A 19,861-nucleotide genomic window follows, 5' to 3' on the forward strand; every position below is an offset into this window, starting at 1 on the left:
CCTGTTTATACAGATACAACACCCTTTTACATAACATTCAATGAAAGAAAAAAGATATTTAATAAAATGCCAGGATATTTTTAAATGTCAATCATAAGAAATATGTATTTGAACATATTACTGTGCCTCAAAAATGATGACATCCATGGAATATTTATCATAGATAACATTATCTCCCATGTAGCAATTTAATACTTAAAAAGGAAATGTTAAAATTTTTAAGTGTTTAATAAAAACTAAAGGTGCTAAAAACAGCATTTCTTGGCCATTCAGCAGGATTTCACCCCACTCAATACTCATTCCCCTTCTTTAAACTCTTTCTTCCCATGGCTTCCCTAAAATAAGATTCCTGTTTTCCCTCTTATCTACCTTTCCTGCTGCTCTCTTTCTGACCCTTTTGTTAGCAGCTCTTCCTCTACCATTTCAAATGTGGAAGAGTTCAAGCACTGCCGCAAGCTTTCTCCTTTCCTCATTCTTTGTTCCTTCCCCAAGCACATCTACAACATCACTTATTTCTCATCTATGTGCTTATGACTCCCCAGTTAGTATTTCTAGCTCCATTTGAACCCCAGGTCTGTAAGATCCAACTGCTGACTTGGCCTTTTCTCTTGACTGTTTCAGTGTGTTTAATTTCCTCATTCCCTTGTCTATTTTTTCTTTCCTTTTTTTTTTTTTTTCCTTGGAGACAGAGTCTTGTGCTCTGTGGCCTAGGTTGGAGTGCAATGGCATGATCTCTGCTCACTGCAACCTCCACCTCCCAGGTTCAAGCTATTCTCTTGCCTCAACCTCCCGAGTAGCTGGGATTAAAGAGCAGCCTGCCACCATGCCCAGCTAATTTTTGTATTTTTAGTAGAGACACGGTTTCTCCATGTTGGCCAGGCTGGTCTCAAACTCCTGACCTTAAGTGATCTACCTGTTATGGCCTCTCAAAGAGTTGGGATTACAGGCGTGAGCCATGGTGCCCGACCTCTCTTGCCTTTTCCTCACACTCCCCTCAAAATACCTTACCTCACTGGGTGCTTCCTATCTCACTGAGTAATGCCACCATCTAGCAGGTGAACAAGAAAGAACCTAGAGGTGCATCGCGACACCTCCCCTTTTACTCACCCTCATATCTAGTTTATCCTTATTAACCAATATATTAAGTATTATCTATTTCACCTTGTAAGTATCTCTAAAACCCATTCCGGCCTCCCTTTCTGTACCTCAAATCCCTACTCCAAGCAATGGTCACTTGTCATGCCGTCTGTTACCATAATAGCTCCCTAACTGGTCTACATATGTCCACCCTAACTTTCCTAAAATCTTTCAACACAGTAGCCAAAGTGATCTTATAGAAATGCAAAATCTGGTCATATTACGTCCTTGTTCACCAGAATCCTTAACTAACCTTCTATTATCCTAGCCTTCTATTTATTATTCTCAGGAAGAAGTCAAAAGCCCTTGCTAGGGCCTCCATAATCTTGCCGTACAGCCTGGCTCCTATGCCTTGCCCCAGTCTCATCTCACACCATGTTCTACACGAATCCTTGCACCTCACCAACACTGTCCGTCTGTTCCTAATCAAAGGGCCTTTGAACTTACTGTATTGTCTACCTAGAAAACGGTTCCCTTCGACTTGTGTAGTTAACTCCAACCCAATATTTAAGTCCTGCTTAAGTGTTACTTCCTGGGAAAAGCCTTTGCTAACTATGCCAAACCCTCTAATTGAGCTCTATTATACAGTACTTTTCAGAGTTTTAATTTCACATTTGCTTATGTCATTATTCAATTACCATCTGTCTCCCACTGTAGGCTCTAAGTTCCAAGACAGCTAGGATGTCTGCTTTTGCTCATCCTTGTAACCCTAGTGACTAATACTTAGTCCAGTACACAAAAAATTTTCAGTAAAAACATTTGAATGAATACATCAATGAATGGTAAAGATGTATCAAAGATGTATAAGGAAAGAACTTACCAAGAGAGTAGTCCACTGTAGATGAAAGGAAAACCAAAATTGTACTTTACAACTTCTTCAAGATTCTTCAAAAATAGACTAAATAAAGACATGGAAATAAACGTATATATGAACTGTGTGCTTACCCACTGTCCGTGAAGAGAAACTCCAAATGGGTCATAAAAACTTCCCAGCGGGAGACATTGTAACGTTGTGCCAGAGACACAGCAATGTTGTAGACGCTTTCCTCTAGGGTTCTGCAGAAATGTCCATCAGGCCCAGGAAGGGAGAGAGGAGAAACACATGACTTCAATCAGCAACGAAAATGCTCATTAGGACTGCTCTCCAGTGAGAGGGGTGCAAGCAGTATGGTCCTTAATAAGACAGTTCACAGTGGTCCAGGAAAAGTACTTCCAAGGAATTGTCATGCTCTTTTTCACTGTGGTACATTACAATTTACTAAGGACTTGTCTAGACCAGTAGTTCTCAACTGTGCATGATGTTGTTCCCCAGGGGACATTTGACAATGTCTGGAAACATTTTGAGCATAAAAAGTGGGGCAAGGGGCAGATGCACTACTGGCATCTCATGGGTGCTGCTGAGCATTCTGCATCGATAGTCCCACACAGGCATCCCCCAGTAGGGATCCCGAGCACCCACGTGGGCATCCCCCTGTAGGCACCCCAAGCACCATGTGTAGGCAGTCCTGTGGAGGCATCCCGAGCACCCCGCAGACACCCACATAGGCATCCCAGGAATCCCCGGGTAGTATCCCTGCATAAACATCCGGAGCACCCCTGTAGGCATCCCCGCACGGGCATTCCGAGCACTCCACGGAGGTAGCCCGAGCACCGCACATGGGCAGCCCCGCATGGCATCCTGGGCACCCAGTGTAGGCATCCCAAGCATTCTGCATAGGCAGCCCCCCGCAGCCAAGACCTGTCCAGTCAGAACGTCACAGTGCTGCAGTTGAACAGATACGAACTAGAATCCAGAGCCCACAATCAAAAGACAGTGCATCCCTGGTCTAGGGGTAGAGATTTGAGAAAGCGCAATGAGTCACTTAACAAACTTCTATGTTTTCTACCCTATGCCAGGTATTGTGCTAGCTCCTTAGGAAATAAAAACAAACAAGCATCTTTCTTGAGGAATTCACAGCCTAGTGGAAGACAGGAGATGTGAACCAGCAATTAAACACAGCGGTGGTAGAGCTAAAAGAGAAGACCATGAAGTTCCACAAGAACGGAAAGTGACCAATGTGAACTGCAACTAGGAGGATAATTGTACACACACCCAGCCGAAGGTGGGAGGGAGAAGAGCCTTCTGAGAGAATGAGGGCTTCTCAGAGACGAGAGATAAAGTGAGGGTCAAAGCGAGGAACGTACTGGGTCCTCAGGCCTGCTAGGGGACCTGCGTCTCATTCTCCAGACAATGAAGAGTCCGTGAAAAGTTTAAACCAGGGAATGACATCACCAGATTTGAGAATCTCTAGGCATATAAAGAATTCAAGAAAGCAGTCCCGAGCACCCACATAAAGGCCCTTTTAGAAAGACTACTGCAAGACTGACTCCTATTTTCCAGCAGAGAAACGTAGGATGGAATTTTTAGTTGGAAGAATGGTGTGGGTGAAAACACAGAGACAGAAAAGAAATCTGTTACTATTAAGTCACTCTGCTAAGACTGTATTTCCCCAAGCTAAGGAAACCATGGCATTTATATGCTTGCATAGCCAGGGGCTGGCAAACGTTTTCTGGGAAAGGTAATATAGTAAATATTTCAGGCTTTACTGCCAGTCTCTCTGGCATAGTCTTCTTTTTATGGCTTTTGTTTTTGTTTTACTATAAAACCTTAAAAAAATGCTAAAATCATTCTTTGTTCATGAGCTATAAAAGAGACGAAGGCTGGGATTAACTTTGTCAACCCATGGATTAGGTCATTGTCAATTAGAAATTCTTTTTTTTCTTTTTCTTTTTTTTTTTCTTTGGTGAAGACAGGGTCTTTCTCTGCCTTCCAGGCTGGAGTGCAGTACTACAATCAAGGCTCATTGTAGTCTTCACCTCCCAGGATCAAGCCACCCACCCACCCACCTCAGCCTCCAGAGTAGCTGGGACTACAGGAACATACTACCACACCTAGTTTTTTGTTTGTTTGTTTCTGTTTCTTTGGTAGAGACAAGACCTTGCTATGTTGCCATGGATAGTCTTGAACTCCTGGTCTCAAGCATTCCTCTCGCCCTGGCCTCCCAAAGTGCTGGGATTACAGGCGTGAGCCACCATACCTGGCCTAGAAATTGTTTCTTGAAGTATTTATTTGACTACCTACCTCCACATCATAGAATGAGAATTCCTTGAGAACAGGGGACGATCACTAATTAATTCTTTCTATTATGGGGTATGGCACATCGCCAGGCATAAGACATTTTCAATAAGGGCTGATATCTTTATCTCTTGGTAAAGGTGGGAAGGACCCAAATTATGTTATACCCTCTTCACAGTTACCCTGCCTGACCCCTGAGAATGTATTCCCTAAGACATACAGATAGTAAAGGACAGGTACAATGCACTTACAGAAAACTAATGGCATGAAAATGGACATGCAGCTGGGTGCAGTGACTCACGCCTGTAACCCCAGCACTTTGAGAGGCCAAGGTGGGTGGATCACGAGGTCAGGAGATTGAGACCATCCTGGCTAACACGGTGAAACCCTGTCTCTATTAAAAATAAAGAAAATTAGCCGGGCATGGTGGCATGCACCTGTAGTCCCAGCTACTCGAGAGGCTGAGGCAGGATAATCACTTCAACCCAGGAGGCAGAGGTTGTGGTGAGCTGAGATCCTGCCATAGCCCTATAGCCTGGCGCCAAAGCGAGACTCCGTCTCAAGAAAAAAGAAAGAAAAAGAAAAAAGAAAAGAGAAGAGAAGAGAAGAGAAAAAAAAAGGGACATGCAGTGAGAAAGACGAGGAAGAATGGTCATACTGTGTACAAGTGAAGGTGATGCTGCAAATGGAAGGATGTGAATCCTTCAAGAATTCTTGTGTGCGAGACATTGACATCCCAACTCCATAGTAGAAGAAGAAAGCAGCAAGCTGGTGGAAACTCTGAGGCATCTTAAAGAAGCCATTCAAACACTGCTGTATATTTTTCTAAGTAACAGATTGTACAGAAGATTCTATTATATATTTATCAAAAGCATATATTTGTTCTCTAGGACATACTTCAAATAGCATATACTAGCTGCATGCTTAACAAAGAAAATAAAGGCCAAAAACTCTAGCAAAATGTAACTGATGATATAAGGCATGCCTTGCCTTGTAAGTTTTTATTCTGCATGATAATCATCTTCTAAGAAACCGTGAACATGGCACCAAGGATTACCAAATGTCCCCAGCAAAAGCATACTGGACTTAAGCAACCCAAGCTCAACTCCTGGCTGTGTGACCTTGAGCAACTCTTTAAAGCTCTCTAGTTCTGATTCCTTTTCTTAAAAGTCAGAAGGTTGGACTCTCAGGTCACTTTCAAATTGGACACTAAATGACGTTATGAAATTATGAACCTCCGGAAGGACAGAGGAGAAGAGAAAAACAATTCCATATTTCTCTTCTTAACTGAGACCAGCTATAGGTTGTTCCTGCTATTTTTCTTTTGATCTCTCTATGCCATGCCTTATTCTAAAGAGAATTTTGGGTGTCTTCTAATAAGAAAGAAGTCCAGGCTAATATAAAAGTATTACAGAGAACCAAGATGAGTTTGCCACCTTCTCAAGGATTTAAATGATAATGATAAAAAATAACATACTCCACTCCCACAATCAAGATTATTTTTGCTATTTTAAAGTAAGTTGTCAGGAGAGAAAAATAACCATCAAATGTAGGTACAATTTAACCTTAGTTTCAAAGGCTGGAAGCCTAGAGACTGAATCACATCCACTGCTTCCTTGAGAATGCAATGGGTAGTAGGGGAGGCATACGGTGCTGTGGTGAAGATGTGAGGCTTTGCGATGGATCCAGGTTAAAATCATAGCTGTGATTCTCATCATCTATGGAAACTCAGGCAGTTACTTGATATCCCTAAGCACCATTTTTCTCAACTATAAACTAGGGATAACAACATTTTATCTCATTGGGTTATCCTTGAGGATTAAAAGACATTTACACAAAGTTTATAGAGCACTTTGCATAGTGCCTTGCCCATGATAAGCACTCAATAAATTATGGTCTTAAAAACAAAACATCGCTACTTAATAACTGTTGTGGGTGAACACAGTTTCCCAACTTCTAACATGTAAGTGCTTCTCATTTGACCTGAACAACTAAAACAAAAAGCAAACACCAGCACTAAAACCAAAGGGAATTCCACATTGAGAAAGCAAGGTCTCCACCTGGACCTTGAACTGAGCGATCATCTCACAACAGGCCTGCTCTTCTCTTGACAGGGGGAAGGGACTAAAGGGAAAACAGCTGGCTTCTCTTTCTCTAGAAGACCAGGACAGATAGTTACCCTGAAGGACAAGTCAATTGTATCTAGTTGACCATACTGAAGAAGAAATCAAAGTGCCATGTGCTTTGAAAAGTGAGATTTCTAGCCAGACACAAAGGACAATCTTATTTTTAAATTTCCATCCTGAGCTTCCCATTTCTTGCCCCGACCACGTTATTACCTCTAACGTGGTCATAATGTTAGAACTGGGCTATCAAAACTACAGGAAATTTTTTTTTAAAAATAGAAACTTAAAAAAATAAGCTTAAAAAAATCATTATTTGGTATTTTTGAGACAGAGTCTTGCTGTGTTGCCCAAGCTGGAGTGGAGTGCAGTGGCATGATCTTGGCTCACTGCAGCCTCCACCTTCTGGGTTCAAGTGATTCTCATGCCTCAGCTTCCCGAGTTGCTGGGATTACAGGCATATGCTACCATGCCTGGCTAATTTTTGTATTTTTAGTAGAGATGGGGTTTTGCCATGTTGGCCAGGCTGGTCTCAAACTCCTGGCCTCAAGGGATCTTGAGATCTTGGGCCACCTCAGCCTCCCAAAGTACTGGGATTACAGGCATGAGCCACCACACCCAGCCAAAAATCACTATTTTAACTAATAATTTAAACATCATGGGAAACTTTTTTAGCTGGGAATGCTGTCTGCATTTACTGATTGGTTTGGAGAAGGCACACAGCCCACGTAAGACTAGAAGAAGTTGGGGAAAGCCCTATTCATAGCAACCATGAATGTAAAACTTCAAAGGACTGAAATTAATAGTCCTGGTAGCTGAACTTCTTCTTTTGCAGTTTAAATCCATCCTCTTATGAGACAAAGGGTATCACTTACTCTGCCAGACCAAGGATAGTCTCCCTTTTATACTGGTCATCTGCAGTAAACCGCTGCACGTCCACACCCTTCCGAAGGCCCTGAAGGATCTGCGCCTGAGTGAAATCCAGGAGACGTTCATTGTAGTAGTGTAACTGCTTGGTCAGTGAAACAAGGTCTTCAGGCCAGGCTTCATGCCCATGTCGAGTCACATGCCTGGTGACCATCTTGATTAGTTCTTTGGGATCAGCCTAGGAAAGACATGGAAAAGAAGACATTTGACAAACATCATACAAACATGAGCAAGTGAGTAACAAAAGGAAGAAGACCATGTCTGCAAGGAACTGTTTGGCTCTGTACACTATCGCCATTTCATAAGGCTCACAACGGCCCTGAAAAGTCAGTTTGCAGAAGTGGCACTTTCCCCATGTAGCAGACCACAAAGATAGGACACAGAACTAGGCCTAAAAACAGCTTATTGAACTCTTGCTCTGTTCTTCTTCAACCTTAAAACCTCCAAACACTTAAAAAACAATACATTCTTGCTCTTTCAACTACTATAAACCTCCATCAGATTTGTCTCCCAACCATCTGATCACTCACAGTAACTCACTCTGGAAGTAATTTTCATCATCATTGCCTCTGGATAAATTTGCTGTAGACTACAATAAGTGTTCTCAATAACAAAGTTGCAGTTCAATAACCTCACTATAAATGGCTAGACCGCTGAGGAGAAAAGTATTTTCTCCAGGGATAAGTTCGGGAAAAAACCTCCACCCTGTTCCTGAAATCATAAATAGTGCAAGTTGCATAAAAAAAGGCTTCCAACCAATTTTTACTCTTCTAATTTGGGGCTCAATGGGATATTATTCTATGATTCCTAGCAGCTTCTCTAATAACAAGAAATTCATTCAATTAGAACACAACCTAGAATCCAACAGCTGACAGGAAAAGAGAGTAAGTGATTAACTGGCCACATTTATTTGTATTAAAGTTGGTCTGGGTGTTAATGAAGTTACAGAGCTGAGCCATGATTTTGGAATTACTTAACAGGGAGCTTAATACTTGAACAGCACTAACTCGATCAATCCCAATTCCTGGGAAGACATGCCACATATTTAATATCAGCAAATTAGAGGAAAAAACCAAGAATCTACTTTTGGTTCTCGGAAACACACAGCTAATTATAGTAAGCTGTCAGCATTTCCAGTGTGTAAGCCATTATTCTGAGCTGCATAGGAGATTTGTCAATGTCTAGATTACCAAACCTAGCCTGAAATTCTTTCTCTTGATCCTATTAAGGAACAATCTGGGAGTGCCGATAAAAAACAATTAAAGAAATCTTCTTAGATTCTGGCACATGGATTTGAGTAAAAGTCAATCTTACTATATTTAATTTTTTCCCCTACCTCTATGCATACACTGAGTCCTACTCTCAAAACCACAAATATGTGCCTCAAGTTAAAAGAACTGGGTTTGAATACAAACTATTCCATAGTAAGCTACAAGGCCATCTTTCATTCATTCAATAAATATTTCTTGTGCACCTGTTAAGTAACAAGTCATTCAGTAAGAGGACATGGCTCTTCCCTACAGGAATACAATCTATGAGGACAGAGAGTCATGCAAACAACTGTAAAATGGTGTGACACAATTAAGCCTAGGGTGCTCTGGGAATACACAGGAATGGGCAGGTGTTATCAAAGTTTTCTTCAAAGAGTTAATGTCTAGGTTAAATACTCAGGTACCATACCAGTAATAACGAGGGCAGCAAAAAACAGGGAGACAAATTCCAGTAAAAGGTAGAAAATGTGCTAACACCTATATGGCTAAGGCTTGAAGGAAAAATGAAGTGTATAAGCCAAATCTAACTGCAATTAGGGAGTGATTTGGGAACCAGCTGCATATAAACAGTATTCCTGGCAACAGATTTAGGCAAAGGGGATGCCGTGACCCAGCTCTTAGTGCATCTATGGCTGACATTTAACTAAATCCCCTTTCCATCTGTTGGCCAAACCCCTCAGGGCACCACCCTGAACCTCCACATGTGCACATCCACCTCTGCAGTTCTCTGACGCAGGGATGCTGCTCATGGGCCAGCTGGCCCATCTTCACCTGCTTGGCACTCTGGTGTGCACTGCCGTGGCCTGCTGCTCTTATGCCTCATCTGATTTGCACTTTCCTTCCCAGTCGTAGAGAGAGCAAGACCAAATATCCAATGATCACGGTTTTAGGGTGGCAGGAGAGCTCTTTTTGGTTGTTCCTTGAAGGAGTTCCTAGTGCCCCAGATTTATACCCCACAACCAAATCTATGTTCAGCAAAACAATGAAGAAGGCTTTTCTTCATGTATATTCTCACCTGGTGCTTTCAGGCTAAAGTTTTCAGCCTGAACTTGCTGAATACACCTTGAAGGAAAGGCTATAACCATCTAACCTATCTCTCCATATAACTCCACACCCCTCTCTCTAAGAGGCTATTGTTTCTATCCCCTACTCTTAGAACCAACTCCCTTAGTTCTCCCAACGGTTTCTCATAGTTTTGTTCCACGTTCATTTTTGACTTTTTATCTTCTGGTATCTCCAAGATTTAATACATGTACTAGGAGAGTGGCCTACACTTCTCATTAGCCTAAATGGCAGAACCCTGCTGGTTTCTATTCTCCTTGTATTCTAATACAGTCCATGAAATAAATCCCAAGGCCAGGTGAAGAGAAAGGCTCCAAAATATTAGTGTATAGGAAGAACGAGCACAGTTATTGCTACAAACATTTCCACAGGCTCTTATGTAACCTGTAGAAAGTTTTGAGTACCAACATACAACCTTCATATGTGACAAAAATACAGTATTGTCTCCTTTTGCCAATGAATAAAATGACATGGCACAGTGAAATAAGCACAGACACACAGAGCTTACTAGCTCAATGACCTTGTACAAATTACTTAACTATGAACTACACTGTCTCATCTATAAAATAGCAGTGATAATATACAGCGTTCATGGTTGTGAGAAGCCTAAGAGACAACATATATAAAATGTACAAACCAAGACCTGGCAGGAAGGAGGTGCTCCAGAAATAAAAGGAATTCTGGAATTGGCTAAAAGGCACACACAAATCATAGTTTAAGTGTACCTCTACTGTATAATTCATTTTGCATTGCCTTCTCTTAAATTAAAACTTCTGGAGGGCAGAGACCATGTGTATATCATAATCTGCAGAACACAGCACAGTCTCCTGTACATATCAGGTACATGGTCAAAGCAGGAGCAGATTGGACTGGCTTTGAAGTCTGTAGTACTGGTTGATATTGCAGCTTCCCCACTCAGTAGAGACGCAGGCTGGAACAAGTTACCTCCTATCTGTTTCCTCACTTATAAAAGAATGTTAATAGCACATCCTCCTCACAGTTTGTTATGGGGTACTTAAAAAAAAACAAAAAAAAAAAAACAAAGGTATTTTAAAGCTCTCCTTTCTCCATTATTCTATGAAAACAAATTGGACACACAGCTTACTCTAAAAGAATTAAAAACTACTGATTGACAAAGATGTACACATAAACAATTCAGAGAAGGCATCCAAATATAAACAGCCTTACACAATCATAAGCCAAGAGTTTTGGAAACTCCACGGAGAGAGCAGTTGATTCCCTTTCTTGATTACACGGGGACTCAGTTTCTTCAGATATAAAGCAAAGGAGCATCACCAGGTGATCAGCTTTCTAAGACTGAAATCCTAAAAATGTATAAGAATTCTGTCATTAAGAGGCTGGGCATGGTGGCTCACACCTGTAATCCCAGCAATTTGGAAGGCAGAGTGGGAGGTGGAGGCAGGTGGATCCCTTGAGGTCAGGAGTGGGAGACCAACCTGGCCAACGTGGAGAAACCCCGTTTCTACTAAAACTACCAAAAAAATTAGCTGGGCATGGTGGCACTCACCTGTAGTCCCAGCTGCTCAGGAGGCTGAGGTGGGAGAGTCACATGAACCCAGGAGGCGGGGTTGCAGTGAGCTGAGATTGCACCACGGCACTCCAGCCTGGGTGACAGTGTGAGACTTCTGTCATTGAAAAAATTAATTTTTGCAAATCCCTGCAGGTGTAGAAAGAAGGATGTTCTATGAGGCTAGAGGTTCAATTGAGGCCAGAGGTTTAAGACCAGCCTGGGCAACATAGTGAGACCATGTCTCCACAAAAAAACATTAAGAAAATGAAACGTAGCCTAGCATAATGGTGCATGCCTATAGTCCTACCTACTAGGGAGGTTGAAGCACGAGGATCACTTGAACTTAGGAGTTTAAAGTTGCAGTGAGTTATGATCACAACACTGTACTCCAGCCTGTGGGACAGACTGAGATCCTGATCTCAGAAAAAAAAAATTATAATTTCAGGCCACACATTATAGCCAACAGATTTCTACACAGTTTATGCAACTTTAATCTCTTCTCACTAAATACAAATTATCTAGTCCTCTGTGAATCATTTTTATTTCATATTCTTTGTCCAAAAAACTTATTCACTTTTCCCAAGAGATATTTAAGGATAAAAATCTAGCATTTCAGTCTTCAGGATGGAACACGTCTAGTGCTAAAACATGTACTGAGTCTCATTTTGCACTAACAACCCTGTAGGACAGGCATCTCTTACTGTTATCTCTGTTTTACAGATGAATAAAGAATGAACTAGGCCGGGCGCGGTGGCTCAAGCCTGTAATCCCAGCACTTTGGGAGGCCGAGACGGGCGGATCACGAGGTCAGGAGATCGAGACCATCCGGGCTAACACTGGTGAAACCCCGTCTCTACTAAAAAATACAAACAAAAAACTAGCCAGGCGAGGTGGCGGGTGCCTGTAGTCCCAGCTCCTCGGGAGGCTGAGGCAGGAGAATGGCATAAACCCAGGAGGCGGAGCTTGCAATGAGCTGAGATCCAGCCACTGCACTCCAGCCTGGGCGACAGAGCAAGACTCCGTCTCAAAAAAAAAAAGAATGAACTTATCTAAGGCCTTTAAGCTGGTAAGTGACAAAGCAGCGCTATAACTCCCATGCATAATGCTCCATAAGAACCATCCTTTTATATTCGGTATGTAGGAAGGGGCATCTCTTAAAAATACAAGGCTCTTGATTGGACCAATGTAGACACAGCTCCCACTACATGTTAGTAAGACTTGTTGTTATAACCTGGCTTTGTGTCCCCACCCAAATCTCATCTCGAATTGTAATCCCCACATGCTGAAGAAGGCCCTGGTGGGAGGTGATTGAATCATGAGGGCAGACTTTCCCCCCTTGCTGTTCTTGTGATGGAGTTCTCATGAGATCTGGTTGTTTAAAAGTGTGTGGCACTTCCCCCTTTGCTCTCTCTCCCCTGCTCCACCATGGTAAGACGTGCTGGCTTCCCCTTCGCTTTCTGCCATGATTGTAAGTTTCCTGAGGGCTTCCAGCCATGCTTCCTGTAAAGCCTGAGCTATGAGTCAATTAAACCGCTTTTCTTCATAAATTACTGAGTCTCAGATAGTTCTTTATAGCAGTGTGAGAATGAACTAATACACTTGCCATTAGAGTCCTTTTACAAATGATAGATTTTCAATGATAGATTTAATGCTGTCATTCTGTATTGTTCCAGGCAGACATTTTTCCACACATACATTCCCCCTCTCATGCCATATATATGTGCTTTGTGTGTGTGTGTGTGTGTGTGTGTGTAAATATAAATGTCCATTAGGTGTTCAAATGGATATTCTATTTGAGCTGCATTTTCAAGCCGCTTGTTTTTTCTTCTCTAATGATAACAGTGTTTTAGAATCATAAGCAACAATAATATTTTCTGTTAAACTCCCTGATATAAATACACCTCCTTTTAAAATTCTGTCTTAATAAGGTGGTGAGGCTGGGCACGGATGCTTGTGCCTGTAATCCCAGCACTTTGGGAGGCCAAGGTGGGAGGACTGCTTGAGCCCAGGGGTTCAGGACCAGCCTGAGTGACATAGTGAGACCCTATCTATACAAAAAATAAAAAGGTGGTGATTAGGGACATTCTATTGATTTTTTGATAACAGGTTGTACGCATACGAGTTTATAGCTCATCAAATATTTGTTGTGTACAAAAAGATTTTCAGTACTTCAATTTATTGTATAAAGCATGATACTGAGAATAACTCATAAAAAATGAGACGAGACAACTTCTCACAAAAGCTTCCAAGAAAAAATTAGTTATGGGGGAAAAACACATGAGTTGGCATCAACGATCTGGATTACCAGTTCTTCCCTCGTGAGCTTTAAGTTTTCCATTTCTAAAATTGAAGCAATTTCTTCTGAATCCCCATAAAGACGAAATGAGACTGGATGAATGAGCATTTGTAAGTTCTAGCTCCCTATGCAAATTATTTTCTGACCATTGCCACTGGTACTTTCTATGCCTTCCTCAAGAAACTTTACTGGTTACTGGTTATGATTATTTCCAATATTCAAATTAAATTTGAGTAAAAATTTTTCCCCTGAGCTTATCACTACTTTTCCCAAAATATTCCAAAGCATCTCCTACTCATTCCAACACTGCATTTCATACATACATTTATTCACTCCACGAGTGATAACATTAAAGTTTCAAAAGCATTTTCACATGACTTTCATTTGACCCTCCTATCTAGCCAGGGATGTGCATGCGGAACACTGTTTCTTGTTTTATAGACACTCCCATTTGTAGTTGAAGCATCCAGAGCTGTAGTCTTGCAGCTGGAAAGTGACTCAAGCCACCTGGCTTCCCACCCACTTCCCCCACACTGCTGAACAAGTCTCCATGAGTTGTTCTACATCCAGCTTCACACCTAAAATCACTTGGAGGTTTCTGGTTAGTAAACTCAAACTTCTCTCCCTCTTTCCAACATCTAACTTCAGTGACATGATGCATGGGTATGAAAGCTTTTAGTCTCTAAGAAGCTTATGAAGAGCTTTCTGGGCACTTCAAAATCTTCCATATTCAGTATTCAAAGTGATATGGCAAAAGATCACAGGCTGCAAAAACTAACAGCATAAAAAGCCATTCATAATTTAAAAAGGAAATTGTGAAGAGTTAAATTACTTGATTTTCCCCTCAAAACTTGGCAATGCAGTTCTTCAGGGAGGTGAATAAAGTATGATTTCTTTAAAGAATATGGTCAAATCCCTGTAACAACAAACTATGCATAAATATTCATGACAACAACATGCTCAATGACTTAATCTACTGCTTACTAGTAGGGGTAATAAATCCATTCTGGTTTAATAGTCTCTACTTTTCTTGGTAATATTATTTGGAAAGTTTTAAACAGGTGATGTGTTTCCCCTTTAGGGTTGTTATTTTGCTTGAGATAATTTTCTACTTAGTATTTTCAATTAGTAGCTTAAAAAAACGCATTTTAGAAATAGTCTACCATAATGTTCTGAATTTCATCCCCTGCTGAGTTTGCTTCCCTAGTCTATAAAACTAAAGGACATGCTTCCATTTTTAACCGATTTTATCTTCTGAACACTTTTTTAAAAGAATGCTGCAAAGATCAGACTTCAAAATACATTTACAATAATTACAAAGGTAAGATATGAGGGAAAAAAATCAAGTACAGAACAATGTGCACAGCCGACTTACATCTGTCTAAAATATAGTTATATAAGTATGTACAGCCATGAACTATCTCTGGATGGATACAAATGAGAAACACTGACTTTTTATTACATACTATTTTCAACATTGAGTTTTTAGGTCACGTGTGTATTATTTTTTAAACATAAAAGTGAGTTAATTAGAACAAACGCTAGAAGAGAAAATTCTCTCGGACTGACCTTTTGCTAACCATCAGTATATAAAATTAAAAGGAAAAATGCAGGTGAGGAAGGCAGCTCCATGGATCATCTGAGAGAGCTGCTGGGCTCCAGGGGGCCTCTGCTGGCTCAGGACGGTGATGCCCTTCAAGATGCAGAGGCTGTGCATGGGAAATAAGCCCACAAATTCTATCAACACTTTTATTCAAGGCTAGTAATCTACCTAAGCCAGCATTCCTGCAGCGCATATCCAGGAGGTGGGAAGAGAAAATGTGAAAAGACTGTGGAATTAGAAACAAGTTGAACTGACAACTGAGTGATAGCTAAGCTTCACTGGGTGTTATTATGTGTAGGCAACAAATTGAAACCACTTTGATTTCAATTTCCAAGATGATTCATCTAGAGTTTGTCATATTTAATTCCAAACTCAGCAGTGCTGTTTTATGCAGAGGAAGATGCTGAAAACACTCAAATAATGAGCCATTAGGCAGTCAATGAAAAACTCCTATATACTTAAAACATCCAACATCCAACTATCATGTCTACCGGTATTTCCTGCAAATCCATAAGGGTCAGAACTCGCAACTGCAAACCTGAAACCTCAAGCTGTTCTGACACACAGCACTTGACATGACTCCTGAACTCATCTACATACCAATCAACAGTCACTGAATAACTACAGTGGGCTAGGACTGGGGATACAGGGAGCTAGGGAATTCCTGTCTTCAAATAAGGTTGCCACACTGAGCGGAGAGAGATGTGTATCGACTGTCATCCTAAAAAGAACTGCTTCCATGGGTGCACACACAAGGAACAGAGAGAGATGGAAGGAGGCCAAGTAAGTTTCAGAGGAGGTGCCTCTGAGCTCAGACTTGCCTGCCCACAGAGGGGAGAAGGAAGAAGTATTTCAGATGGGGAACTCGATCCGCATGCACACAGAGGCACAATAAAGGATGTTAAATTCAGAGAAAGCTAAGTTCTGAGCAGCCAGAACATAAACTTCAAAAGAAGCAGTGTCAGGAAACATGGCTAGAGGGGTAAGGAAGAGCCAGCCAGTTCACTGAGGGTCTTATCTGTTACATGCAGGATGTTACCTGGTAGACATGGAGGGGCACAGGAAAATATCCTGCTGGGAATTACCCGTTAGGTTTGTGTGCCGCCAAGATCACTCACGTCTGAAAAACAGTGACACTGCTTCTTTGGAAACAAAGCTTGAGCGGCCGCTGTCCAAGTAAAAAGCAGGTAAAGCTTGGCATCCGGGGCTTTAAATGACAGGATATCACTTTCTACCAGAGTAACCCTGAGGAAGTAACCACACTTCTGAGTTGTATCTTCTATAAAGAAGATTCCTTTTCTGCAAAATGAGGTTGCTCAAAGGATCAAACAGCAGAATGAACGTGAAAGGTACTTTAGGACGGCTGTTTACAAAACTCCCACACCGGGTTCTCCTCTGCTCTCACACCACAACGATCATCAATGCAGAAGATGTCTGTGACCAGAAGTGGGGAGAGTCTCTCCCCACCAAGTGAGCAATCAGTTTGGGAACAGACAGGAACTGGGTGTCCTCCAATTCAATTCCTGGAGACAGCGCCAGATCTGATGTCCAAGAACAGAACACATCCAGCACAGGAGAAAGATGAAAGCCAGAAGGCTCAGCAAGGCAGCTTATCCCACCTTCTTCCAGTAAGATGAAAAGTATTTACGTTCAAAACAATAGAACGCATGTGCTCTGACAGTGGTAAGTACAGGGGAATACAAAAGCACACAGGGGAGGACCCAACCCAGCTTGGAGGACTAGAGAAAGGTTCCTGAGAGAGGTGACACCCGAACCAAGTAGCTAAGCAAAGAAATGGTGGCAAAAAGCATTAAAGGCAGAGTTTTTGGTATGGCTGCAGCACAGAAGGATGAAGTTGGAAAAACAGAGGCCGATTGTGGGATGTGCAGAACATGCTGGGGCAATGGGAGATCCTGAAGGATTTTGGGTGGAGAGGAGGATGTCTACACCTCCATTTTAGAATGACTACTCGGGCAGTTGTTCAGGGGAAAATATAAAAGTAAAAACATGAAGACAAGGTGATGTTCATGAGGCTGTCGCAGGACGTGTAGGTGAAGAACTATGGAAGACTGAATTAAGGCGAGGACATGAGGTGGAGAGATGGAAACAAATGGAAAGGTGGTAACTCTCACCCACTCACTGGTGACACATCCGTCTGTCTAGAAGACATTCAGAAAGCCTTTGCATCTTGATGGGAAAAACATCCTGGATTCTCTCTAATTCTTCATTTTTCCTTTTAGACCAACAATCGGATGCTTTCCAGAGATTGCCAAGAAGCCCCTGGAGAACTAGCTGACTCATGCCCATGTGCTATCTCAGGCTACCAGAGGGCACCTCTTTCTGTCTGGACCAGCTGAAAGGTTAGAAATCAGGTGTTCAGGCATCATCACTGGGCCCCGTGGACTTTACTGGCTTCTGTTCCCACAGGATTAATGCTGCTTCCTCAAGCAATGACTCTGAACAGCGGCTACCCTATGTTGTTGCACCCAGAAAGGGAATGGTGGTGGGTAGCTGGAACTATGCCACAGGGTGGGTGGGTAGTGTGACAACCAGGAATTAGAGGCCAAGAGCTAGCATGAGGGCAGGACAGCTCCAAGGAACACTTTAAAAGGAAAAGACAATTTGATAGACGTGATGGTTAATATCAAGTGTCAACTTGATTGGATTGAGGAATGCAAAGTATTGTTGCTGATTTTGTCTGTGAGGGTGTTGCCAAAGGAGATTAACATTTGAATCACCGGACTGGGAGAGGCAGACCCACCCTCAGTGTGGGTGAGCACTGTCTAATCAGCTGCCAGTGTGCCTAGAATAAAGCAGGCAGAAGAAGGTGGAAGAAGCCAACTGGCCAAGTATTCCAGCCTTCATCTTTGTCCTGTGCTGGATGCTTCCTGCGCTTGAACATGAGGCTCCAAGGTCTTCAGCTTTTGGACTCTTGGACTTACATCACTGGTTTGCTAGTGGTTCTTGGGCTTTCAGCCGCAGACTGAAGACTGTACTGTCGGATTGCCTTCTTTCAAGGTTTTGGGACTCGGACTGGCTTCCTTGCTCCTCAGCTTGCAGACTGCCTATTGTGGGAATTCATCATTGTGGGTGGTGTGAGTCAATACTGCTTAATAAACTCTCCTTCATACATAGCTATATCCTATTCCTTCTGCCGCTCTAGTCTAGAGAACCCTGACTAATACAATAGAAAAATGGTGATAGAAATAAGAACGAGAGTTAATGGGCAGAGATGGTGGGTTGATAGAAGCTGGATGGAAGAAACAGAAATTGGGGTAAGAGGCAGAAAGGAATAAAAACCCAGACGTATTCTTTATACTACAATGCCAAGCTCTATGTCCTTTAGAGTAGGTACTCTAACGCTGAATTGATAAAAGGTACACAAAATATAAGACCTGGAAATAAAACACTTTCCACCAAGTGGAAAGAACTGTAGGAACACAGAAGCAGAAACCAAGATAAACACACCTTCACTTTGAACCCTTATCCTTCAGTATTTTGCTTTATTTCTTGGCAAGCTTTAGTTGTTTCCTGCAGAGTGACTGCAGTATGTGGATTTGGAAAGAGTAGTGGCCAGATACGAAAGGTGGGATGGAATGAAACGGTGTTCTCCTAACTCATCTGTGTCACAAACAATACATGCATTAGGACCTTTTCTTTTTATTTTGGTATAAAGTAATTTACTATCAGGGAAAACAAGAAAAATATAAGTTGTACTACAACTTTCATCCAAGAAAACTACTTTAATGAAAGAAATGAAACTGAAGATTATAGCCCAAAATGTGGCTGTGCAGCCAGTTTTTCGGCTTTCTTAAAAGCTGTAACTTGTTGTCTATCCCACATCCATCTTCAGTTCTCTAGTTTGCTGCCAATCTAATCCACATTTACTTAACTGTCTCATATGGATTTAGAGCAAGCGGCAAGGTCTTGAGGTCCGGCACCATGCCACAGTCATCTTCCAACCCCAAGGCTCAGCAGCAGGTGTGGCACATGAGGGATGCTTAATGACTGACAGCTGACTGATGGAGTGGCTGATACACTTAGGTTTGTGTCCCTACCCAACTCTCATCTTGAATTATAATCCCCATAATCCCTATGTGTCAAAGGAAAGAGCAGGTGGAGATAATTGAATCATGAGGGCGGTTTCCCCCACGCCGTTCTCGTGGCAATGGGTGAGTTCTCACAAGATCTGATGGTTTTATAAAGGGGATTTTACTGCTTTGTTCAGCACTTCTCCTTCCTGCCGCCTTGTGAAGAAACTGCCTTGCTTCACTTCTGCCTTCTGTCATGACTGAAAGTTTCCTGAGGCCTCCCTAGCCATGCTGAACTGTGAGTCAATTAAAACTCTTTCCAGTCTCAGTTAGTTCTTTACAGCAGTATAGAAACAGACTAAAACAGTAAATTAATACTGCAGAAAGCAGGGTGCTGCTATAAAGATACCCAAAATGTGAAAGCAACTTTGGAACTAGGCAACAGGCAGAGATTGGAACAGTTTGGAGGGCTCAGAAGAAGACAGAAAGATGCGGAAGGGTTTAGAAGTTCCTAGAGACTTGTTGAATGACATTGACCAAAATGCTGACAGCGATATGGACAATGAAGTCCAGGTTGACGTAGTCTCAGATGGAGATTAGGAACTTGCTGGGGACAAAGGTGACTCTTGCTATTCTTTAGCAAAGAGACCGGTGGCATTTTGCCCCTGCCCTAGAGACCTGTAGAACTTTGCTTGAGAGAGATGATTTAGGGTATCTGGTGGAAGAAATTTCTAAGAAGCAAATCATTCAAAAGGTGACTTGGAT

At 42.0% G+C, this 19,861-nt stretch overlaps 1 protein-coding gene across 2 annotated transcripts in view; it reads right to left on the reverse strand.

Moving 5' to 3' along the window:
- Nucleotides 1–19,861, reverse strand: part of NBAS (NBAS subunit of NRZ tethering complex) — a 459,930-nt gene that overhangs the window by 177,601 nt on the left and 262,468 nt on the right. For both annotated transcript variants that reach the window (XM_030921163.1, XM_010354668.2), the window contains exons 41-42: nt 7,251–7,480; nt 2,083–2,193 (exon numbers count right to left, since the gene is read on the reverse strand). In XM_030921163.1, coding sequence (XP_030777023.1) covers nt 2,083–2,193; nt 7,251–7,480 — 341 coding nt within the window. The remainder of the gene's footprint in view (nt 1–2,082; nt 2,194–7,250; nt 7,481–19,861) is intronic.

Source organism: Rhinopithecus roxellana, chromosome 17 (genome assembly GCF_007565055.1).
Source record: "Rhinopithecus roxellana isolate Shanxi Qingling chromosome 17, ASM756505v1, whole genome shotgun sequence".
Classification (NCBI taxonomy): Eukaryota; Metazoa; Chordata; class Mammalia; order Primates; family Cercopithecidae; genus Rhinopithecus; species Rhinopithecus roxellana.